General features: G+C 38.0%; 2 protein-coding genes across 4 annotated transcripts in view; one reads left to right on the top strand and one right to left on the bottom strand.

The window, feature by feature from the left end:
* The window catches only part of tut4 (terminal uridylyl transferase 4), a 42,529-nt gene extending 31,701 nt beyond the window's left edge, over positions 1–10,828 (bottom strand). For all 3 annotated transcript variants that reach the window (XR_005992089.1, XM_041791035.1, XM_041791036.1), the window contains exons 1-8: positions 10,694–10,828; positions 7,915–8,478; positions 7,686–7,837; positions 6,238–6,354; positions 5,945–6,122; positions 5,740–5,828; positions 3,944–3,995; positions 3,632–3,701 (exon numbers count right to left, since the gene is read on the bottom strand). Coding sequence is in view for 2 of the 3 variants with exons in the window: in XM_041791035.1 (XP_041646969.1) it covers positions 3,632–3,701; positions 3,944–3,995; positions 5,740–5,828; positions 5,945–6,122; positions 6,238–6,354; positions 7,686–7,837; positions 7,915–8,398 (1,142 nt within the window). In the remaining variant the exon portion in view is untranslated. The remainder of the gene's footprint in view (positions 1–3,631; positions 3,702–3,943; positions 3,996–5,739; positions 5,829–5,944; positions 6,123–6,237; positions 6,355–7,685; positions 7,838–7,914; positions 8,479–10,693) is intronic.
* Positions 10,829–12,739: 1,911 nt separating this feature from the next.
* gpx7 (glutathione peroxidase 7) lies at positions 12,740–24,926 on the top strand. The gene is made up of 3 exons (XM_041791037.1): positions 12,740–12,927; positions 20,885–21,146; positions 24,452–24,926. The coding sequence occupies exons 1-3, from the start codon at positions 12,796–12,798 to the stop codon at positions 24,613–24,615; spliced, it is 558 nt and encodes a 185-aa protein (XP_041646971.1). The 5' UTR covers positions 12,740–12,795; the 3' UTR covers positions 24,616–24,926.
* The last annotated feature ends 1,143 nt before the right edge of the window (positions 24,927–26,069 follow it).

Raw genomic sequence — 26,069 nt, 5'->3', positions numbered from 1 at the left:
TAAAGAACATTTTAATCTCGAAATTTAGACTAAAACTATATTCAAAATAGCTGTCAAAATTAAAACTGAGCCCAAGTAATCTAATGTGTGTGCTCAGGGACTGTAAGATGAAAAATCAGTTGAAATGGTCCATACATCTCCATATAACTGAGGTAATTTTTCTTAAACAGCTGCCTTCCCGACATCTTCTGTAACTGTCTTTTCAAACCAACAGGAGTATGTTGTGAGTCCTTCTGCTCCTCACTTAAATTAAAGTGAGAGCTGTTTTGGAGGGAGGGGGCAGAGCTCAAGCTGTGCTGAATTTACCACCAATGACAAAACCAGATGGTCATACAGCCCTGTAAGTGTTTCATTTAGACTTTTGTATTCATAACCACTGGAGGCTAAAAATCATTTCAATCAATCAATTTGAAACTTGACAATGTCACACCATTCCTTGTTACGTAATAAATATTCTGAGATTGTTAACGAGTGAACGTGCGAAGGAGGACCACAGGACTAAAACGTCATGGAAGTATTACTCTGCAATATCCAGATAATCCATTTCCACAAATCCACTTTCTTTGTCATCATCTTACAAGCATCTGTTTTCTTTGCTACCTGGGTGACGAGTTCCGCCCTCTCTAGTATAGGATTGTTTGCCTGGATTAGCGACACCAGCATCATTCTGAACACAATGGACTGAGAAGTGTTGGTTGTAGTGCTTGAGTGGTCTGATCAGCACTAAACAAACACTCATAATGCACTGAAAAGACGCTGGGTGTAGCGGTTCTTTCCAACACTCACATGCAGCTGACTTTGCTCTAGTGTTAGCTCTGCTGATTGATAAATGGACTTATATCGCGTGCGAGCCTAACGACAGCTGACGCCAAAAGGCCAACATCAATAAATGATCGGCTTAGCAGCTTTCTGCTACAAAACACATTCACTAACCTGAAACAAATACCTGCAGTTCTTTGAATACAAACACTGCCCATCATTTTTTGTGAATGGTGATTAAAGTTTTGAAGTCCTGAAAAAACTGAACATTCATGGTGTAAGCTCATAAGCTATTGAGCTAGCTACCATACTTGCTCATGGAGGTGAGGCACCAGCTGGCAGGTATTCCACATTGGATGTCTTCTATCAGTCATGATGTAACAAAGATTGGCTTCATTTGTAAGATAGTCACATGGGGGGACTTGTAGCTCTTTAACCCTTAAGCCTGATTTATGCTTCTGCGTCGCGTCGACGGTGTGGCTATGCGTAGCCCTCTGCGTCAACGTGGACCCCTACGCCATAGCCTGATGCGCACCTCCAAAAAATTCTAACTTCACGTCACGATGACACGGACTGCAAGGGCTGTGATTGGTCCGCTCAAAACGTCATTTCTAGCAGTTGCTTTTTCTCAACGTTGGTCTCCGTGCTGACAACACACAGAGAGGCTGCTGCAGCCTCCAAGTGTTTCAGTACACAGGTCGACATGTAGAGGCCTTTGCACAATGAGCCTGTTTCATGTTGTTATAATCATGTCTGCACACTGATGCTGAAATTGTCGGGTTTTTTCCGTTAATTTCATATGTGTCCAAGGTGACCAATGAAACCTCACTTTAACACTGTACTTTCCATGTCATGGAAATATGACAGATAAAGGCATACGTTTAGAACCTACTCACAGGTCATAACAGAGACAGAACTTAAAGTTGTGCTCCATCTCTCTGACTTGTCTCTGCGCTGTGACGCATGAGTGTGTGCTGTATGAAGCTCTCTGTCAGGATGGATCCAGCGGGATTTTAAAGGAGTGACGGACAACAAAAAAGTCCAGCGCAACCTCTGGTTTGTGCTTATGTACACTAGAGATCAAAATTAGAGAACAATTCATGAATACTTGATTTATTCCGAAATAATGTAATCCTCATTGCTCAGCATTTAAAGGATTCTTTGTTGTGGCAATACCATGCAACTAGAACAGCGTTTTACAACAAAATATGGAACACTAACAAAAACAACTTCATTTTGCAGAAAAAATGATGATCAAAGTTAAAGAACAGCAATGCCTGTAGCACAAAGAAAGATTACAACATAATTTTCTGAATGTTATGACAATCAAAAATTAGTAGGAAGTGTATAGGACTTTGCTTTGAATGACTTCAGCACATCTACGGCCACAGGACATAACCAGTCTCTCACACTGCTCTGGTGTGATTTTGGTCCACTCTTCTTCCAGTCTCATCCACAGTTTGGTGACAGTAGTGGGTTTCGTGGCAATAACTTTGTCTCCAAGGATTTTCCAGAGGTTTTCTATTGGGTTTAGATCAAGACTCTGGGCTGGCCATTTCATTATTTCAATGTTTTCGGTTTCAAGGAACTGCTTTACTTGTTTTGCTGTGTGACAGGGGGCATTGTCCTGCATGAAAATTGCTGGCTGATTTTGTGAATTTGTGACTTGGTAAAGATGTAATATTCTGGTTATCACAGATTTGGAACGACCAACTTCTCTTCTTATTGCTGACAAGGTCATCCCTTTGCACTTCATCTGGACAACCTGCTACCGGAGGGTTTCAGTGACTTTAGAACAGCTCACCATCTTGTGAAGTCAGTGAAAACTGGAAGTTAGGCTGCCATTTAAATAGGGTTTGTCAGATAATTAAGGAAATTGGCACCAGGTGCCAGACTAACACCAATTACTGGGAGGTATCTGAAAGTGTTTTCTAATTTTGATCAGTGTTCTTTTTAGAATATCTGATTTAAGTTTTTATACTGTGCTTCAGAATATTTGTAACTCATGCAATATGCTTAAAATACTGCCCTTTTACTTGTGTTTGGATAATTTTTGAGAGGACAATGGAGTGAACTTGACATTTAGGAAATTGTGGGTTGTCCTCTAATTTTGATCTCCAGTGTACAAACAACATGTAATATTGACTGCTGGTTGAAATCACACACCCAAGCATCCACTCTTTCATTAACAACAGATGTTGTCCAGTTCAGCGGAGGGCGATACTGCAGCTTGGATGTGACCCATAACCGGCTCATAACCGGAATACTAAAGTCCATGGGAATACACTCACTGACTCTTGCTCAGGTTGCATGTAGTTAGGACGCGGTGTTACAGGTGCTAGGTTATAAAAGCTGACTTCTGCTTTCCTTGGTAGTATCCATATATTTTCTTTTAAATAGCTAAGAACAAACTCATTTTCTGTTTTCAAGGAAATGTTTCCAAGAAAACATAAAAACAATGTAAAGGAATCCTGTCCTGACATTAGCAGCTCTAAACATGGAAACTTTGCTTACAAAAGGCGAGTAAGATCAGTTTCTCTATTGCCGATGATGTTGGCTAAGTTGATATCAAAAGTCCTACCCCTTCCTGATTTTGTTTGGCCAGTGAGCAAGAAGTAGCATTGATGAATGTTGTGCTGCTCCAAAAGTGTTTTTGTGCTCATGAAGGTGGGTGCTGAAAATGCTGACTCACACTGGTTTTATGTAGAAAATGAGGATTACCTGTGTGTAAAACAGCAGCTGTGGACACTGGCCCTGTCCCTTAATTCTCTTGTCATGTATGATGAATGTAATGTTACAGAGAGAAAAAAAGACAAAATAATACACAGATATAAGAATGGGAAAAATCTCAGTGGACGCATTCCACACTCACCTGCTGACATCCCGACAGAACACAGCAGGAACTTTGGCATGAAAATCTGACTCAACCTCCGAAAATTCAGCTAGAGAGAGGAGAGTGAACAAGAAAGCAAATGACCACGAAGAAACAAAGAGCAGCTATGCATTAAGTAGCTTTACAAATCTAAACCAAATTATTAATCCAAACAAAAAAGCAAAAGAATGCCTCAGCAATTTCCCCTTTTGAAAAATCCTCACTACATGTATTTGGCAAATGCATTTAGAACAATAAACCACTTCGAATCATCTTCATGCAAAATCTGTAATGTACTCCGGCAAAACTTACAGCTGTTTTTAAGAATTTCCAGCACTTGAATCAAGACCTCGGGTTGTGTCATCTGAAGAACAATAAGTAAAGATGAAATGTGAGCCCAAACGTTGGTGTCAGTTAAAATACAGTCATGGATGAAAATATTGGCACCCCTGGAATTTTTCCAGGAAATACATCATTTCTCCCAGAAATTGCTGCAATTACAAATGTTTTTGGTATACACGTTTATTTCCTTTATGTGCATTGGAAAAACACAAAAAAATCCAAAGAAAAAAGACAAAATTGACATAATTTTACACAAAACTCAAAAAATGGGCCAGACAAAATTATTGACACCCTTTCAAAACTGTGGGTAAATCATTTTATTTCAAGCATGTGATGCTCATTTAAACTAACCTGTGGCAGTAGCAGGTGCTGGCAATCTAGAAATCACACCTGAAGCCAGCTGGAATGTCTAAAAGTTGACTCAACCTTTGTGTTGTGTGCCTGTGTGTGTCACACCAAGCATGGAGAAGAGAAAGAGGAGCCGAGAATTGTCTGAGGACTTAAAAAGCAAAATTGTGGAAAAATATAAACAATCTCAAGGTTTCAAGACCATTTCCAGAGATCTTGAAATTCCTTTGTCCACTGTGCATAATATAATCAAGAAGTTTATAATCCATGGAACTGTGGCTAATCTCCCTGGATGTGGATAGAAGAGAAAAACTGATAAATGAATGCAACGCAGGATAGTTGGAATGGTGGATAAACATCCTCAGTCAACTTCCACACAAATTTGGGCTGTCCTGCAGACTCAGGGTGCAAAAGTGTCAGCTCAGACCATACGTCATAATCTGAATGAGATGAAGCGCTATGGCAGGAGACTGAGGAGGACCCCACTGCTGACAAAGAGACACAAAAAAGCCAGACTGGAGTTTGCAAAAATGTACCTGAGTAAGCCTCAATCCTTCTGGGAGAACATTTTGTGGACAGATGAGACTAAGGTAGAGCTTTTTGGAAAAGCAGGTCATTCTACTGTTTACAAAAAATGGAATGAGGCCTACAAAGAACAGAACACAGTACCTACATTCAAACATGGTGGAGGTTCAAGGATGTTTTGGGGTTATTTTGCTGCCTCTGGCACTGGGTGCCTTGACTGTGTGCAAGGAATCATGAAATCTGAGACTACCAAAAGATTTTGGGCCGCAATGTAGGGCCTAATGTCAGAAAGCTGGGTCTGCGTAAGAGGTCATGGGTGTTCTAGCAGGTCAATGACCCCAAACATACCTCAAAAAGCACCAAGAAATGGTTGGAGACAAAGTGCTGGAGAGTTCTGAAGTGGCCAGCAATGAGTCTGGATCTAAATCCCACTCAACACCTATGAAGAGATCTTAAAACTGCTGCTGCAAGAAGCACCCTTCAAATCTGAGAGACCTGGAGTAGTTTGCAAAAGAAGAGTGGTCCAAAAATCCAGCTGAGAGGTATAAGAAGCTTGTTGATGGTTATAGGAAGCGATTGGTTTCAGTTATTTTTTCCAAGGTTGTGCAACCAAATATTAAGTTGAGGGTGCCAATAATTTTGTCCGGCCCATTTTTTGAGTTTTGTGTAAAATTATGTCAATTTTGTCTTTTTTCTTCTGATTTTTTGTATTGTTCCAATGCACATCAAGGAAATAAACACGTGTATACCAAAAACAATTGCTGATTGCAGCAATTTCTGGGAGAAATGATGTATTTTCTGGAAAAATTCCAGGGGTGCCAATATTTTCATCTATGACTGTATATATAATTTTAGAGAAATTCTATTGTCACTTTTTGAACAGCGGAGCTTACTGAGGAAGGGTGGGTGACATCGATGTTGATATCACTCGCCTTGAAGGCAAATCGGGTAAGACATGAACCGTAGAGACGCAGAGAACAAGCTGGAAAACCAAAGAAAACATGTAGACCAATAAATAAAGTATAAAGAACTTAGATCACATCAAAAGGGTCTGCACACTTATGAAAGAAAACTGTCCATAAAAGAACTTCAAACAACCTGAGAGGTGCCTCTTTATGATCTCTTCCATCCTGATGACCACGGCCTTGCGAACCTCGAAGTCCTCCTCTGAGATCCCATGCTCCTTGGCTGTTTCCAGCACGGCCATGTCCACTGCCTTCAGTTGGGCAGCAGAGGGAGGTGGCAGGGCACGCAGCTCATTCTCTTCCTGTTTTTCCTAATGTATTACATCCAGATTAAACAAAAAAGCATCACACCAAGCTCATACATTTTGCCCCGCTAGTTAAACAACAAGATTAAAATGAGGAAGCAAAAACATAAGATTTTCATACCATTATGTTCTTCTTGTGTCTCTTTTCCTTGATGTGTTTGTGTGCTCCTTGAATGTTCTCAATGTGCACAGAGCAGAGCTTGCATAAGTACTGATAGTTTGGGTACTCTGGAGACTGCTGTGAAAGCAAAGGCAAAGGAAAATGTCAGCTTTTGAATGTTTCATTCTGTTATCTGTTCAGTATTTAGGGGACTGATGGTTTAAACCTGAACACATTCACACCAATTAACCTAATCACAGGCATAGAGGACAGTTGCAGTTGTGTAAACTGAGCCATCACTGCTTGATTCAGGCTGGCTGCGAGGGTTGCCTGTAGGCCTGTAGTCAACCAAAGAAAAACTTCTAGACTGAGAAAACACCCTTGTACCGACCAATCGATTGTTCGTTGGGTGCGGCAGAGTCATCACGTAAGCAAGCAGCAACAAGAGGCCGGTGCAATTATGGCGGAAGAGATTAGCGAGGATACTGCTAAAGCTCCAGTTTGATCAGAACTTCACAACAATTCTCCGTTAAAAGAAGAACAAAGAACAGCAGTGAGTTGTTTTCTTTTCAAAAACGACAAAAGTCGTGTACTGACATATCTACAGTCGCCATGGTTCATGTTATGCAGCTCTCTATGGAGTTTACTCCTTCAGTAGTGGCTACGTCACGTGTTTTGTTGCTCTGACTGGCCCGTAAAGATGTGACATCCAATCATCCTCCGAGTTTTTTCAAAGGCTCTGCCATTTCCCTAACGCTGTCTTTGAGTGGTTTACCAGATGGATGTGTGAAACACATCAATCTGCCATGCCAGGTTACTTGTTCCTGCCAGCGCTAGGTAATTTACAAGCATATCAGTCAGCATGCAGTGTTTATTTACCAAGATGAAGCAAAAAAGTTGCAGCTCTGGACTTTTAAGCAGCAATGACAATGCCTTCTCACTCCTCTTCTCTCCATCGGTCTCTAACAGACACTAGTGCTAATGTGTACAATTTAATGAGACGATAAAGAGGCTTCAACAACAGATTTGCTGAATGATGAATGAAACAGGCAGCAGGAGTAGGCTGTGACAATGGGCAGAGCAGAGACACTCAGAGCACAATTTCAGTACAAACATCCTACATCTTTGTCTCAAGCTGTGTTGTTTCTAAGTTATTCAGGGCATAACTGCCGTGAAACAATGAGAAAACTACATGTTAGACTTTTTCCCTCTCTCTGCTTGAATCGCCCAGCTCTGCATGCTCTCCTGCCTGTGTGTATCACTAATCTAATTCATACAGTGACACACTCCTGCCACTTCTCATTTCTTCTGTCTCCCTTAGTCGTCACTGAAGACATATTTTTAGGGCATCATGTGAATGTACAAACTAAGTGAGTCAACTTGTTAGCCCAAAACAGACAGTTTAACAGCTCATACAGGCTTAGATCAGCTGATCCATATACATACTTTAAGTAGGACTTTTTCCTTACTTTTAACAGTCGGTGGATGTAGTCTCTATAGAGGCGCTCCTCTGCTTGACGGAGGCCCAGCTGTTGCTCTGTCAGGGGACCCTCCTCCACACTTGGCCTCCTGTCTTTGCCCTCTTCAACAGGCTGATGCATCAGTGCAGCAGCTTTCACCCCTACAATTAACGGTGATTAAGTGGTGCATCAGAGGATGAAAATATAATTTCAGCAAAAAAGCATCTTCCCAACCCACCTTGAGACTTCTCCTTTGCTGGCACTGCAGTGACACTCTTGGCCTTTTCTGCGAGGGCTTTCTCAGGTGTGCCCAGCGCTGCAGGAGAACTGATCTCTCTGTTTGCTGAGGGGCTACTGTCTGCAGACACTGATGCCCTGGAGTCCACTGCCTGTGCCACGAGTTGCTGTTGCAGGCTGGCCACTTTTCCCTTGCCTCTTTCCCCAGAACTTGTCCTTCCGGTCAGTCGAATCAGCCTGGAGGGCCGGCCTCTCCTCTTGTCCTGGGGTGTATCAGAGAAAGTCTTGCCTGATCCACGACCAACCTGGGTGCCTATGTTGTGTTCATCCTTTGCAGCAGTGACATTTTCCTGTCTTCGGGTTGCAGACCTGGTGCCCTCTCTCTGTGCTGGAGCCTCGCTGTTTGACTTCTCACTGGACGAAGCTTTGGCTCCTCTGGGCTGAGAGTGTTTGCCTGATTTTACTGGACTTTTGGACTCATCCATACTTCCTGTTCTTCTGCTTGTGTCCCTGGTAGAGTCAACACAACGCTGAGGATGATCAGGGAGGTTGGCCACCTAAACTCCTGGAGAAAAAAGTTAAAGCATGAGTCCAGGTAGCCATGTTTAGCCATCCGTTTTATTTTTTTCCCAATTCTGTTTTTCTGATTTAAATTTTTGAAATGCCGCTTTTAAACCTTTCCACTAATTTTACCATAAAAAGAGTGTCTTGTTTATGTAAATGAATGAAATGTTCACTAATTAAATAGAAATAACCTTAAATTCATAGAAAAACGGCCAGAGTTGGCCCAGGAGTCATTGTTTGGATAACCCTGATATAAAATAATTATAACCAGTGAAACAGTCAGATATTTCCAACATTTCAAGACATATCCACATGTATAATCACATCTTAACTGATGTTCATAATGTAAATAAAGAAATCCTTTTGTTCTCTCAAACAGACAGTGATAGTGCTTATTAGGAAAGTCACATTAAAGTTAAATGGTTAAAAGTAAACCTGTTACCTAAACTTTTCTTTACTCTCTCAATATGAAACAGTGCATGCAGTCTGACGCTGCATTGTTCTACTCCTGACTGTAATGGTTCTTATCATCTCTCTCCATCCTTGCTGTCTGTCCTTCTGCCTCACATCAGAGCGCTACGTTAATACAGACACGTGTTGGCTCGTTCGGCAATCAAAGGGAACTACAGTATCTACAGGATGAATTATTAAGCTAACTGTAACTTGTTTAGACTGCTGGATTTCATAAAATCTCGCACGGATGAGTTTCCTTGAAGGTGCAACATTATGTCGCCCTGTACTGCCCCGTATGGGGCTACGTGATGTTTGCCGGTGTTCAATGCAGCTGTTTGACATGCTGTTATTGTTTAGGAGAGGTCGGGGTGAGTGTTTGTGAGTGAGGCACAAGTTGTGCCACACTTTAATGATCCCCCGGGAACATCTTCCTCAGATATAGGTTCCTCTTTCTAAAAGAAAACACAGCATTTCAGTCAACTTCATTCAATTTCCGCGATTTTCGTGGTAAATTGTAAATTCTGTTTTTATTGGCCAATTCCGCAATTCTGTCCGCGATTCCGTTAACGCGGAAATCATAGGGCCCTAGATGACCTATTGAAGCATATACTTCCCCCCAAAAAACAAACACATGACTAACAAATAACACCTTTCACGTTGCATCTTGTATTCAGTAAAAAATAGAAGAAATGATAAAACTGTACTTGTTGGCATTTTTAGCTTTTGTACAAAGTTGTGTGCATAAATTTAAAGGGATATTTCTCTCAAACAGATCATCTTGAGGTCAGTAAGACTACTTATTTCCGTAAGTGGTTCTTAAAACAATAATTTATGTGAGCATTAGGCCTGGTATGTATTTTCTACTTTGTAAATAAACCCATACTGTAATACACTCACCGGTGGCCAAATTTAGAAATATGTACAGTGTTTTACAGTAACGGTATTTTAAAGAGACGTAAGTTATATTGATATAAAACAGCACTGCCTTGTCCTTAATCCCATTTGGAATGTATTGACGTTCAAATTCAAAAACTCAATATTTTGCCCAGTCCTACACAGTATCATCACACACATCTTATTGTGAATTAAGTCTACTTTTACATGTCAATTACTGTAGTTCTCCTCTCGCCCCTGTCTATAACTTGGTACAAACAGAAAATTAACTATTGGAATTTACAGATGCCAACACATCACATCTTGTACAGATAGCCTTAACAGTTCAATACTGTTGAAGATGTTGTGTTAAAGTCCGCCTTACCCTCTAAGTGGATCCAGACAGTTACTCCCTCATGCCTGTACTAATGAATTCATTTCTACTACTTAGATGGTGGTTAAACATAGTAGACACGTCTGGTTTGGCTTAATTCGCGTCTGGCGGCTGTTTCGAGTTGGAGAGAAACGAAACTGCAAGGGTGACAGACTTCGACATAACACCAGAGTGAACGTTAGCTCAACTTCCAAAACAGAGACGAAAGGAAGGGGGCAAAGCGCACCCAGGTAACGTGTATGCTCATAGTCAACACATAAGCGGTTTCTAATGTTCTTAGGAGGATTCCCACTGGGACTATTTGACCAGGCAACTTTGCTGTTAGCTGCCCTCGTACGCTAACAAATGTTAGCCGCTTGCCCGGCGGTCCTCCGGTTGAGCTAGCTAACGAGAAATAAATAACACTGGCACTCAGTTACCACTCAGGAGTAAGTCCAACAAACCCGTTAAAAACGACTTCAACTACTGCAACACACAACAGCACGGTTACACTTACCTCCCAGATCTGAATCTGATGCAGTACTATGGTTTATCTGTCTCCATAGTTCTGTTCTACATGATATTTCTCGAATCTCTCGGCCCTGGTCAAAACAGCCACCATTGACGCCATGTTAATACACCGCCGCGTTGCATTGTGGGAATCTCAGTGATGATGAAGAGGGGCGTGTAACGCGTTCAAATACCGAGGCTACTGTAATACAGTAGCGGGGTTTTTCAATACAAATCCCCTGAAACTTCTTTTTTGTTTGTTGGTGTGTTTGTTTGTTTGTTTGTTTGTTTGTTTGTTTGTTTGTTTTTTACCGGATTTACTAATGCAAAACGAATTATTAGCAGCACGTTAAAACAGTGGTGTTTTAAGATTAAAGTTATAATTTATCTGAATTGAAGACGTGAATCTACGAGAATAAAGTTGTTATTTTGGTCAACACTTAGATCATCTGTTATTTTGAAAGGCTATATCATGGAATCAGAAAATCTAATGTACTAAAATAAAGAAATCGTGGCATCTTGTTAGGTTATCGCATACTTTTGTACTATTTGGGCCTATCTGAGAAAAATGAAATACCTTTTCGATCTCTTTAATTTGATTTGCTCATATTGTCAAGTCACAACTTTAATCTTGTAAATTTTAACTTAATGGGGCCTCTAAATGGTCGTGAAGTTGTGTCATGATGTCTTGTGCAGGAGAGGCTTGCACAGCTCACTTTTCCAGTCTAGCTCAGTCAATCTCAGACGAGTGTGGGTCTAGGGAAGTGGGCAGTGCTTCCGGAACATGTTGATATATGACCTTTGCTTTGCATGAAAGAGTCTTATTTACCTGCAGCGACATGCTGCATTAAGTGAGAATGTTTTTTTGAAACGGTCCTATGGTCCTAAGCCCGGTTTGTAATATCTATCACAGAATGATGCCATGTATTAATGCAGTGCTGCCTGAGGTGTCTAAGGTCACAGGCAGGGGCGTTGCAAGGGATTTGGGGCCCCCCAGAAAGAAAATTAAACAGGACCCCTCTTAGCAAGTCAACCAAGCAAAAAATATTGGGCCATTTTAAAAATATATCTGCATTTTAATGTATTTTGAACTATAATTACCCTATATTAATGAGAAATCTTTTTTCTATGGTACTGAAATTACATACATTAACTACAGGCTAGACTCCATATAATTCTGGATGCTCACGAAAGAAGCAAGCAGTTATAAATCCAGGACAAAATCACATATTTCTGCAGCTCTAACTTGGAGAATTTTATATAGGTCTGTGGGATTTGTCAAGAAATATTGATGCAAGTTTCATTAATGAAGTGTCTAGGTGGGATAAAAACACACACTTCAGTCTTTCTCAGGTCACAGTAGTGAACTGGCTGATGTACAGCCTTGTAAGCAATCATCATGATAACTTATCAAAGCTCTGGAATACAAGTGGATGTAGACATCAGTGTGAAACCCAGTAACAAATAGGGCTGAAAATTTTTGAAAAAGAAAAAAAATGTGAATATGTTGACTCATATTGGCAATTCAGTATGAATTGTATTGGAGATAATAATCCATTTTACATCCTTCTAATTTTTAGCAAGAGGACATATGTAAAACTGCACAAACTAGGATTTTTTGCAATCTGTTCTGAAAAAAACTGACACTTGAAAGCTTGCATAAATTGCATAGCAGAAAAGCTCTGCTGCAATGAATATATCATACTGGTATTTTAACAAATTTTAGTACAGAGAAATATTATACTGTCTGCAATTGAAAAGTTTCTGTAGACTTTATTATGATTTAACTGAAATGTTTTAACTGCCCAGACCTAGCATCTACTTAGTACTCAGTGCTTAAAGTAGAAATTAAAATTAAATACTTTCTACGTTTACTTGAGTAGATTTATAAATGAATTACTTACTTTTACGTAAGTAATTTTTAATCAGAGTAACTGTACTTTTACCTGTGTCTTCTTTTAAAATTCACATTTTATTTTGAACATTTCCGGTTTGTCCCGGAAGTGTTGATCTTCCGGTCTGTACCTTGACTACCAGGACAGATGTGGAGCTGCAGAGGAGTTCGGAGAAGTTTTCCTGCAGTTACGTTGGCAGCGTACGTGTACAAAGATGCTTCCTGGAGTGCTCGCCGTGTTGCTGACTTTATTTAGCCTCTCTGAAAGCAAACAAAAAGACTTTTATTCATTTAAAGTGGTAAACAGCAGAGGGAAGTTAGTATCCCTGGAGAAATACCGAGGTTCGGTAAGTGGGACCTAAAAGCTGCGCAATACTAGAACGTTATAGCATGAATGCCCGTGAATTCACTGAAGCCTCTTTGCATGTTAACCCGCTGCATGAATGAATATTGCATGGGAATGTTTTCATGTTTCCTTTCCCTCTGAATGACTGATTTGTAGATGTAACCCACTAACACACAGTAGACTTCTGCTGTGGATAAGACTCTCTGTAACCCGCTGGGATGTCCCATCATGTAGCCCGGCTAGCCTACGTGGCAAGAGGCCTGCAGAGCTCCCCTTTCATTCAAACAAGGTACGGATCACTAGAACCGGATTAGGGCTAATCCTCATACAATAGGCTGATACGGTAACACTGCCTTTCAATGCCAGTCTTTATTTAGCAAACCGATGTTCACGAATCAGCCTGAACTTTCATTATCGTATTTTCAAGTGGAGTTTGCTGTAGGATTTAATTTATGTACTGCAAATATAAAAATTCTTTGACAGAATAGAGTTCTACAGGAAAAAATATTGGCATTTCTATGTAAAGTGGCCCTCAATTATAACTGAATGAAAAAAATGTTAAATGCTAAAATATTTCACATAAAAACAGATGCTTTTGATAAAAAAAAAAGACACATAAAATGGTTTTGTGAAACATGAAAACATTTTCATTACAGAAAAACCTTCAATTAAAAAAGTATATTTGTATTTCATTAAATGTTTATTTCTTGAAATGCATTTTTATATTTGCAACATATTTATATTTTACAAAATGTTTGTTATTGAAAAGGCTGTTTAAAAGGTATTTTGCATTTCATTTAATGTTTTGAATATTTTTTTGCATAAATCAAAACAGTTTTTTGGACTTAAGGAATTCATTTTTGAATTTCATAAAATAAATATAATTATATTACTTGGACTTTTTTTGTTTTTTAAATTACATGAAGCATTTTGTGATGTATTTTGTGTTTGTAAAGTATTTTTATTTTTCCTCTAAAAAGGTTTTAGGAAGAGTTTTGGGGGGTTTATAGGTTATTTTATGCATTTGTTGTGAAACTTTTTTCTACTTTAAAATTAATTTTAGGGTTTGTAAAGTATTTTGTTGTTATAAATTAATGTTTTGGTTTTTTTTTACATTTGGTTTTATAAAAAAATGTTTTGAATGATTTCATGAATCATTTTTTAGTTTAATCAGATATTTATGCATTTGTGAAATATTTCCATATTTCATTCAACATTTTTATGTGTCATTTAAAGTAATTTTAATTTTCAAGGAATATAATATAATTATATAATAATTTTTTATAGAAGTACTTTTTTTAACTTTTTGTTTCAAATATTTTTGCGAAATACTATTTAAATTCACAATTATTTGACTGTCATTTTAAATGATTTTTTTTTTACTTTTTTTAAGTAATTTGATTTTCATGAAATGTTTTTCATGGTCAGAAACATTCATTTAGTCATGACATATGTTTGCATTTATTTGATGAAATTTCAGAAGAAAAGTATTTTTTAAGTTTCAATATTTTTTTTTATTTTTTCATTTTTTTGATTATTTATGCACTTATCCACATTTTGTGGAATATTTTTAGTTTCATTAGACCATAATCTCATTTTTATTAGTTGTTTTGTTTTGTGAAATATTTTGAGTATCAATAAATATTTTTTTTATTGTGAACTGTTTTTTACATTAATTAAAATGCATAGTGGATTGACCTCCTGTACATCTTTTTTTAAACAATGATTTCAAATTTTATCTTATTCTAACTCCTTCCCTGAAATCAAGAAGTCAGTCTTTCACTTCTTTATTGTCCTGCTTTGTTTGTTGTCTTTGCACCAAGACACAAAGTCATATTTTCTAAACTTAAATGGCGAGAAAACCCAGTTCTGATTCACACCATCAGGCATGGTGGTGTGGCTAAAAAAAAAACATTTAAAGAAAGACTGCTTGTTCTTACTGGTGCACTGATGAGCTGCCATCATTACAAACATACTCACCAGATTTTATGCTGTGAATCTGAATAGCTTTGCCCTGAACACATCTGCAAAGCTCATGGTTTGTTTACTTGTGTGACTCCTGCACGTTTAGAGCACTGTATGCTCTAATTGGTTAACGTCATTGTCATCACTGGACAACCCCTAAAGGTTTAGTCTCTTGGGTCTCTGTGCCCTTTCGAAAAATGCTTCCATCCAAGCACGTTGGTGCTGGCATACAATTGTTGTCACCCTTGCTTAACAACAAAAAGTAAAAATCTAGTAGAGTGGAAAAAAGAGGGGCTCATGAAAAGATTCCTTCTGTAGTGAAATTCAAGCTTCTTATGTAGAGTGGTGGTTTATAGCTGTAAAATTTGAATCATTGTCTGTGAAACTGCCACATGACTGCAGTATAACCTTAATCGGTCTGAAATGCCATTCAGTTTTAAACTGACTGGTGGACAGAACCTGAAATACAAGCATCTGTGGGTCATTAACGTGATAATTAGCACAATAAGAGTCATATGAGTAAAAGACTGAGTATTAACAGCGAGAATAGGCCAACAGCTTTTTGAGAGGCTTCCATATGTAGGTTATAAACTTACCTCCCATTGGACCAAAATGACCATAGGTGAGGTGTTAATTAGACTTCTATGACTGTTAACAGTGATTCATTAGTGCAGAATGAGTGTTGATGTTGTAGTTAATACAGGTGGAGCTACTGGAAATTACTGAATAAGTAATTATAGTCATGATCTTTGTTTATGGGGCATGTCCACACAGCATCATCTGCACGACTGAAAACTCCTTGTATGGCATATTTGCCTTTTTTTTAATACCTGAAATTTTGATTTCTGATATCTTGAATATTGTGAAATCAGATGAGTATTATGTGAGTGCAATTACTTGAAGCTACTCTGGCATAAGTCACTGGCACAGTTGGGCCTCTCCGGACAAAAAAACTAACTACACCACTGGTGTTTAAGCAGTCTTTTTGGTTGTCTATTTTTGAGTATGAATGAAAAAAAATGATGGCGCATGTTTCTGGGTCTGGCTGCCTTACTGATATGTTACTCCATGAGGCACATTTGACAGTCTTGTACAAACATCACAGTTGCCAAAAAATGACGAGACTCCAAAGGACAGCCAAAAAAAGTGGGCTCGGTGGGGTCCTTTACGGTGAAACGTAGGCTTATTTTTTAGAGTTGTTGGTTTTAAGTTGTTAATATTAAATTTCTGGATATAAAGCTGCAGGTCAAACCATACTAAACATTTGGACTCTTTAAAGTGTACATATTTAGTGCTTTTCTCAAGTGTTAATGCACATTTCAATGATAGCAGAAAAAACTTTGATCAGGTAAAGTGGTTCAACATGTAAGGAGAGGAGTTTCCAAATATTTTCAATCTCATTTCAAAGGAAACAGACGTTATTGTAGGAGAATAGGTTCCCACCTGACACGTTTATGCAGTTTTGCTCTGACTGGTCGACAGAACCTGAAATACCAGCCTCTGTGTGTTGTTAACATGATAATTACCACCGGAGACAAATTAGAGTCATTACATTACTCCGGGCTGCAAAACATGCAAGTCTGCTTTGTGAGGAGAGGGCAGAAACGGGAGATAAACAGACTAATATCTGCATTAATCAGAGATATTTAGACTTGACAGAGATCCACACTGTTTCCTAGTCTATGGATATTGATATCTGGCCACAAATCAAGTTTCCTGACGTTTATGTGGACCTGATTTTAAGAACACAAAGCAGAGCCCGAAGGCTCACATCAGCCTGGTCTATCCACGATAGATGTGAAACTAAATTATTGCCGAAGTTTTGTAAATATGAAGCCTTATAACAGTTGATTCTCTGTACTGTAACTAGTTGTTAATCTACTTCTTACATTAGGTAACTTGTGAAAACATTGCCCTGTGGTTGTTGAACGTGTTTGTAAAACTTAGGGTTTCAGCCTATTTTAAAACGAGATCAGCGCACCCAGGATTTCTGACTTAATCTAGTTTGATTTTAACACCAGCTAAACTTTTACTTTATTTTAATGTGGCGAATTCTCACAGTACAGCTCTAAACTTTTATATTTTGTCGTATAAACTGTACTAGACTAGATACATTCACATATTAACATACAGTTACGACTTAAACCGTCTCTGTACACGTATTCCATCAGCTGATGAGCTGTACTGACAGCGGTTAACATAATAGTTGATATTTAAAAAGCACTTTTAGCTGAAATCTAGCTGTTTAATGGTTATTCCCTAGTGATTTCTCCAGCTCTCACCCTCTCTACAACTCTGCGGGACTTCAGATTTATGCTTTTACAGCCCACCCACCAAGTGAGGGCACGGGTGTCTGTGGAAACGCAAACTGTTTTGGGGTTTAGCGTACCAAACCATACCAAACCGTACTGAATCAAACCAGACCCCTGATTGAAACACAGCTTAAGTGTTTATGTTGTAGCAGATGTAAGTATAAGCTGCTAGAGTAATTATAGTCATAATCTGTCTTTATGGACTAAGCAATTAAACAAGCCATGCAAGACTAGAGATCAACAAAACAAAGGGGAAAAAGGCAGGTAAACTCATTAGCCTCATGAAATCACAGTTTGGAGCAAAAAGATGGTGAATAAAAGCGATAGAAAATAGAAAAGGCTTCAGCAGCTGGTTTAACAGTGGTCGCTCATGCACAGTTAAAGGTCAGATATTTTGCAAAATATACTTTTTCAAGCTTTTCTAACAAAAATATGTGCCCCTGGCCTGTCCACAATCCCCCAACAATCACAACCCCCCCCCTTTCAGAAAATGTGTGCTGAAACAAACTGTTCTCAGATTTCCCCTCATGATGTAATGTGGGGAGTTAGCCTTGCCCCCAGCAGAGCTGAAATGGAGGGGTTTTTAGTCATGCAACAATCCAATACTGAAGTGTTTTTTTTTCAGCAACAAACTTCACAGGCATGTTTTGGGGACCTCTGAGACCAATATAAACTTGTCTTAAAGAAGTGAAATGTGTGACCTTTAAGTCAAGCTACAGTTGAGCTCGAAATGGATATTTAACTGTACTACTGTCCTTGTCCTAGAATGGCCATGGCCACCCTGGAATCCTGATTGGCCACTCCAAAATCCTGCATTATAACTGACTGATTATTTGCTTTGTCAGAGGTTGCTTTTAATATAATTATTTGTTTGGGCTATGTGACTTATACAGGAGCAAGAGGTCAGATATGTTGCACCAAGAGAGGTCATTTCAACTCAAATAAGTGGTTAAATTTACAGGGAGCCAGTACCAGGAGGCTTAATCTGGTATAAGTTCTGGTTAGAAATATTGCCTCTGACATCTTTTAAGTCAGAATCAAAAGGACTTTTGGACAAAAGGTACTTGAAAAAGAAAACCTTACAGCAGTAGTTCCCAACCTTATTTTCTTCGCGAGCCACTCCAGCCCTGAGAAACATGATCTATAATCTAGTGTCGTTACGCTCTAAGGATTATGTAATGCTGTCGAGCATGAGTCCTTGGTGCATAGTCAGGGTTAAGAGGAGAAAAGGAAACTCTCACACACAAGGTGGCGCTTGTTGCTCATGAAAGAGCCAGCACTCTTTGAACCGGTTTGTTCACACATGACACATAGTTAAATCATTTCATTGGTATTATTTATTGTGTCGTTTATTTAACAATGGTATCAGTGTTCAACCCACTTTATTTCCTTCTAAAACACAAAGGTGTATTGTTGCATGAGAAGGAAACACCAAGAAAAAGAATCACATAGAAATACTTCAGTGTAAATAGATACTTTCTATGTTTCAGTTTCTCAAGATGCTGCTGTCAACTGCCAGTAAGACTGGCAAGGGCGTGACCACAACAAGGCAAAATAGAAACCGCAGATACCTCACCTGGAAGGGCTTGAAAGAACTCATTAGAAAGGGCAATAAAACATGTGACACTGCAGCTGACAAAGTAACAAGGAAGAACCACAACATAGCAATGCACTGAATAATTACAGTGGAGAGCGCTCCATAGTGTGCTCCATTTTATGACTTTTTAAAAAATTATTTATTTATCCTTTATTTTAGCAGGGGAAAACCCACTGAGACCAAGGTCTCTTTTCCAGGGGTGCCCTGCAGCAATACAATACAATACGATGCAGAATTAAAAACATGTGCATGGTTAACACAGTTACAGTTACATTAATAAACGAATATACAATTTGCAAACACATGATTTGTAAATCACAATTTAAAGCAGCTGCAATTACCTTCCTTATATAGTTCAGACACAAGCTCTTTAAAAATTCTGTATGAGACCAAAGAGGGCAATCTAGCTGTCAATTGAAAACTGTTCCACATAGTGGGTGCAGCAACACTAAAAGCAGTCCTGCCCCATTCGGTTCTAAACCTTGGGGTTTTTAAAGTGATCCAGCTCTGAGATCTGGTAGTATGTGGTAACTTAACAAGGATATCTTAAATCAGGGGTGTCAAACTCAAGGCCTGGGGGCCAAATCTGGCCCGTGGAACAGTTAAATCCGGCCCGCAAGATGATCTCATATTTCTGTTATAACTGGCCAATCAGTCTGAGGTCGGCAGATTTCCTTAAGTATAAAAATGTAAACTTATCCTTGATGATTTAAGATATCCTTGTTAAGTCATTAAATCTGAAAAAGTAGGGAGTAAAAATATTTAGATAAGAAGTCAGGAATGTGGGAAAAGAAATTAATTTGTGTTTTAATTTCACATTTTCAATTTTTCATCACGCAGTTAGGACTCAAACTTAGGATTTTGACTTTTTCTTTTGTACTTTGAGCATTTCAACTCATCATTTTGACTTCCTATATAAGATTTTGAGCTTTTAGATTCATATTTTGACCGCTTTAACTAACTGTTTTGTGGTTTAGTTCATATTTTCAACTCCTAACTTTGACTTCATTATACCATAATTTTAAAATTTGAATCATATTTTGACTTTTGATTTATGATTACAAATTTTATATTTGCCTTCAACAACATTATTTTTCAATTTCATGTTTTGACCTTTTAGAACAAATACATTTACTTTTCTTTTTTACTCATCACTGGCACATAGAGCATACTGTTAATAGCTATTCAGAGTCCTTTAACCTCTACTTTTGTTTGGAATAAATTTTTAGTTTTGTCTACTTATGGTTATAAGCAGTTTTTACTTGACTCAATTTTGACTTCTAATCATAATAGAAGTTGAAAAAAATGATATTATATAAGGGGTCAAATTATCGCGATATATTGCTGTATTGATATTTTTCAAACTCCTACAAAAATACCCCAAAATATAAAAAAAAAAAACAAATTTCATGTTTAGTGAGATTTTCTAAAAAAAAAAAAAATTATTACTGTAATAATTCATCCAAAAAATTCATAAGGATTCCAGAAATTTTCAGTTAAATTTAAGCTCTTTATGTATTGAAATATATTTATTTATTTATTTATTTATTTATTACATTAAGCTTTTAGATTGAGCCTGGTACTTGAGAGCTTTATTTCATTGGATATTGTTGTTCAATAAAAACATCTAAATCAATATCCCCAAAATTTCCATAACGTTCACCTGAAGTTCAATGGAAAATTACAGAAAATTTCCAGAAACATTCCTTCAAACAATACAACAAATTCCCTTAATTCTTGAAGGAAATTTAAGGACATTTCAAAGGTAATTACCCCCTTAATTGTTCAATTGAATTCTCCAAAATGTATAGCTAAAACTTCAAATTCAAGTTAAAGTAGCTAGAAATTTTAAAAACAACCTCCCCAAAAACTTCAATTCAGACTCTTAAAAATATACGAAGATATTCCCGATTTATTATGGAAATTCTGGTCTATTATCTTAAAAACTCTAAAAGCATTAATGCTTTCTGTGTTGTAGAAAATCCAAAATGTTACATCCTCATATGTTCATGCAGGGTCTTAGGATGTTAAAGTGCTGATAACCATTGTAATTCCTTTTTAATGGTGCTTTGCTGTGTCTTCAGGTGTCCCTGGTGGTGAATGTCGCAAGTGAATGTGGCTTCACTGAGGAGCACTACAAAGACCTTCAGCAGCTCCAGCGAGACTTTGGGCCATATCACTTCAATGTGCTTGCCTTCCCTTGTAACCAGTTTGGGCAGCAGGAGCCGGGCAGCGACAAGGAGATCGACAGCTTTGTGCGCAGAGTCTATGGCGTCTCCTTCCCTTTGTTCAGTAAAATTGCTGTTGTTGGAACCGGAGCCAACAATGTGTACAAGTACCTAGTAGGTGAGTACAATGTGTGGGTGTGGACTCAGAGTCTGTTCAGGTGCCATAATAGATTTTATTTTCATTTTCTGTGCTTTCCTTTCCGGCTAAAAGCTTTTAAACAGTAGCTCATTATGAAGATGTTTCACATTGACGGCACATGCATACCGGTTTAACAAAACACTTAAACAAGCAATGTTAGGAATTATAATAACAAAAGACGCAACAATTCTCTCTGTTAAACCAACCAGATTTTACAAACTGCATGAAATTACTGATTTCCTTATCCAGCTGGACTTGGCATCTTCCCACAGCGAAGCCAAAACTAACAGGAACTGGTTTGCTGACCATGGTGTTACTGTGTTTGATTGGCCAGCCAACTGGTCTGACCTGAACCCTGTAGAGCAGGGGTGTCAAGAAAAAAAACAGCACTGATGATAAATCATTTGAAAATTCAGAAAAGTAAAAATTCTAAGTTTAAAGGCTAAAATCTGAGATAAAAATTCCAATTAGTTCAAAAGATCAGAACACGATATTAAAAATAGAAAAATAATGTTTTTAAAGAGCAAATATATAAGGAGAAGTTTAAATCATAAGTTTGAAAGGTCAAAATATGAGATCAAATTTGAAATCATGAGTTGAAAAGTCAAAATATGACTTAAAATTTTAAATCGTGAGTCTGATAGTTCAAAATGTGGAATTAAAAATCCAAAATTAGGAGTTGAAAATGTTGAAATATGAGCTAGAATTCAAAATGATGACTTAAAAAGTTAAAAGTATGGAGGTGCGCCAGTAGTGGCAAGTGCCACGTACGCAGGAGATCCGGGTTCAAATTCGGCCCGTGGCACTATTTCCTGCATGTCTCTCCCTGCTCTCTTACCTGTTTGCGACTCTATCCACTGTCCTATCTAATAAAGGCCAAAAATAAATCTTTAAAAAGTAAAAAATATGAATTAAATTTAAAATTGGGAGTGTAAAAGGTCAAAATATGATATTAAAAGTTAAAATTATTAATTTAAAATGGCAAAATATGAAATCATATTTTTAAAATGTCAAAATATTGGATTAAAAAGCAAAAGTACGGAGTTGAAAAGGTCAAAATATGACCTAAAATTTAAAATTGGGAATCTAAAAGATAAAAACGGGACGTATCAAGTCCAAATTCTGAGTTGAAAAGGTCAAAGCGTGAAATGAAAAGTCAAAATCATAAGTTTGAGTCGTAATCTTGTGATGCAAAATTTAAAATATGAAACTGAATACAAATTAATTTTTTTCACCCACATTCTTGACTTTATATCTAATTTTTCTTACTCTTTCCTTTTGATGATTTTTATGGCTCAACAAGGATATTTTAAATAATCAAGTTGAAGTTTACATTATTATACTGGAGGAAATCTGCAGACCTCATACTGGTGGGCCAGTTATAACACAAATATGATATGATCTCGTGGGCCGGATATAATCGTTCCATGGGCCGGATTTGGCCCCTGGGCCTTGAGTTTGACACCCATGCCGTAAGAATCTCTGGAGGAAGACGAGAGACACCGGACTCAATAATACAGACGAGCTGAAGACTGCTATCAGAGCAACCTGGGCTTCATAACACCCCAGCAGTGCCACGGACTGATTGGCTCTATGAAACGTCACAAAGATGCAGTAATTTGTGCAAAAGGAGCTTTAACTAAGCACTGCATAACTGATTAACATTTTCCATAAAGAAAGAGCTTTTCATTTTTTTTTTTTTTGAGCTGTAAGCCATAACTTAATCATTGATATTAAAACAAAAAATCCTTAAGATATATCGCTTTGTATGAGATGAGTCTAGAATCTGTGGAGTTTTAACTTGAATCTTAATTAATGAGATTGCTGTATGAGGTTTTGGTTGGTTGGGATAGTCTGATGGCCCCCCTGATTTTACTAAATAAAATCGTGCCCCGTGTGCTGTATAATAGTCCAAGGTGACAAAAACTTGCCGTTTGAAATCATAATTTGCCCTCCAAGCCTCTGTCATGTAACTGAAAGCTATGAGTTGCTGCAAAGGAATCCTGATGGCCAGAAAATCAAACTGACTCACCTGAAGTGGTATTCTAATCATCTGATGACATTCCTGAAATGAAACCTTATATAAAAAGTAATTTAGCTGCCACATTACTCATTTAAAAGCAGACAGATTGCATAGATCAAGGGTGTCAGACTCAAGGCCCGGGGGCAAAATCCGGCCCATGGAACAGTTAAATCCGGCCTGCAAGATGATCTCATATTTCTGTTATAACTGTCCCATCAGTCTGAGGTCTGCAGATTTCATCATGTATAAAAATGTAAATGTATCCTTGATGATTTAAGATATCCTTGTTAAGTCATCAAATCTGAAAAAGTAAGGAGCACAAATATTTAGATAGGAAGTCAGGAATGTGGGAAAAGAAATTAGTATGTGTTTTCATTTCACATTATCAATTTTGCATCTCACAATGAGGACTCAAACGTAGGATTTTGACTTTTAATTTCATACTTTGAGCATTTCAACTCATAGTTTTGACTTCTCATAGAATATTTTGAGCTTTAAGATTCATAGTTCTAATTCTTGATTCAGATTTTGACCTCTTTAACCAGTCATTTAGTATTTTATTTCGTATTTTCTACTCCAAACTTTGACTTCATAATCCCACAGTTGGATCTTTTAGACTCACAATTTAAAATTTTGAATCATATTTTGACTTTTAATTTTAAGATTACAAATTTTATTTCATATTTTGACCTTTTAAACTAATGATTTTGGCTGGTTTTTTTCGATTACATTTTCCTTTAAAAACATTATTTTTCAATTATTTTTCATGTTTTGACCTTTGTGAATCAATAAATTTATTTGTCTCAGATTTTGAGCCTTTAAACTTATCTTTTTAGCTTTTTAAATGTCAAAATAGTTTATCATCAGTGCTAAGCATTTTTTTTATATTTTATTACCAATGAAACAAGATTGACAGTTTATGGTTAAAATAGTGACCCTGTTAGGCCCTCAGGTTAGTTCTGAATCCAGAATCCGGCCCCTACTGTGATTGAGTTTGACACCCCTGGTGTAGATGAAAAGATAATCTGACTTGGTTGATCATGGAGGTTGCTTATGTATCACTGAAGCTTTGACTGGAGCAGATCCAAATAATTTTATTCTGAGACATCACAACAACGCCCAGCTTTAAGAACAGCTTTGCACACAAAAAAAGTGATTATGTCAAAGATTATTCAGACAACAGAAAGACGGTCATTCTTGATGAGCTAGAATGGAACGCAGAGAGACTTTAAATGACCTTTTCTTGTCTTCTTCCCCGCAGAGTCCTCTGGAAAGGAGCCTGACTGGAACTTCTGGAAGTATCTTGTTGATGTAAACGGCAAAGTGGTGGATGCATGGGGACCAAACGTGTCTGTCAAAGAACTCCGACCTAAAATAGCTGAAATGGTGCGACAGATCATCTTAAAGAAGAAGGAAGAGCTTTAACCTCTTGTGAAAAAGCCCAGCGCATAGGATGAATATTTTAATGATAAGCCAAAGGGATGGACTGAACATGTTTGCTTTACCTGTCCATATGTCTTTATTCAAGAAGATCACTCGAGTCATTAAATTAAAGCATGCTGTATTTTGTGGAAGCACTGATGAGACACTACCATGTTTTCATGTGAAATTTAAAGAGTTACATCTGGATTTTGATATGGATTTAGCCAAAGAGATCAATTTGCCCATTTTTCTAGAGCCGTGTATTGTTTTTGTATTCACTCTGAATTGTGGAATAAACTTTTACCCTGGTGAGAGCTTTGTGTTAGTATTGAATTTATGGTTAAATCTCCTTTAGAATCATTTTCACCACTTAAATTCTTCCCTATTCTTGCTTGGTGTTCATCAGAAGTTGCTTACTAGTGCATACTTCCATTGTTGAATTTTGCACTTCATAATGTACCATACATGCAGACCAGTCTAGGCCCTGCCCTCTTTCATTGTGAAGCCATGCTGTTGTTACTTGTGCAGAATGTGGCTAGGGATTGCCTTGCCGAAAAAAAAATAAATAAAAACAAAAGAGCCACCCCTGAAAAAGGCAGAGAAACTGCAGATGGGCCACAAGAGGTCTTTAGAGGGCAAAATTATTAGCCCCCCTCTGACAATTTCAGTTTTTCCTCAAGCAGCAACCTCCAGTCCTAAAAAATGAAGCCAATGCAGAAGTGCAAAAAATTGCTATACCGCGACTGTCCACTTGAGGCTGGCTGCTGGAAAACCGGAAGTTCCGTCTGCACACGTTAAACAGCCGGTTTTGACACACAAAATAAACTGGTTTACAGCCTGGTTCAAAACACCAAACGTGTCTCATTAGCTAGTGTCTTATTGTGCTCCCACTGTACGGGGGGTGAGTTTTTTTGTACCACGATCGTTTGGATTATATTTAGGATAAACCTCACTTCACGGTGATTGGCGCATCTCATTTGATTGACAGATAGCTCGGCAGGCAGAGGCTCCGTTTCTGTCAACCGGAATGCTAGCTAGCAGGCTGACAGGAAGTCGTGCTTAGTGGGCGGGCCGTTAGGTTGATCCAAAGTTCCGTTGAGACCGCGATTTCAATATGGAAGCATCCACGGATTGGCTTCTAAAGCCGTTTTACTCTGCCTATTGTAAGCAGACGACTGACGTCACATGGGGTTTGTCCAATTCTTTCTACAGTCTATGTTTTTCCTCAAGGATTTCCCAAGTGCTGTTAAAGAGAATGGAGATTTTTTAACCCTTAGTGCTCACGCAGCACAGAACCGTGCCGCAGGCACACCCATTTGTAAACTGCTTGGTAACTTTTGAACCATTACTTGTAGACTCTAACTTGTTTTTTTCCTGTGAAAGCTCCTTGTTGTGCCTTTCTAATCATGTCTTCCATGCATTCGTAGCTCTTACAGAACATTTTCTAGTGGGCCCAG

Source organism: Cheilinus undulatus, linkage group 7 (assembly GCF_018320785.1).
Source record: "Cheilinus undulatus linkage group 7, ASM1832078v1, whole genome shotgun sequence".
Lineage (NCBI taxonomy): Eukaryota > Metazoa > Chordata > Actinopteri > Labriformes > Labridae > Cheilinus > Cheilinus undulatus.
The sequence above is the reverse complement of the archived record's forward strand: the minus strand, read 5'-3'. Positions and strand labels throughout refer to the sequence as shown.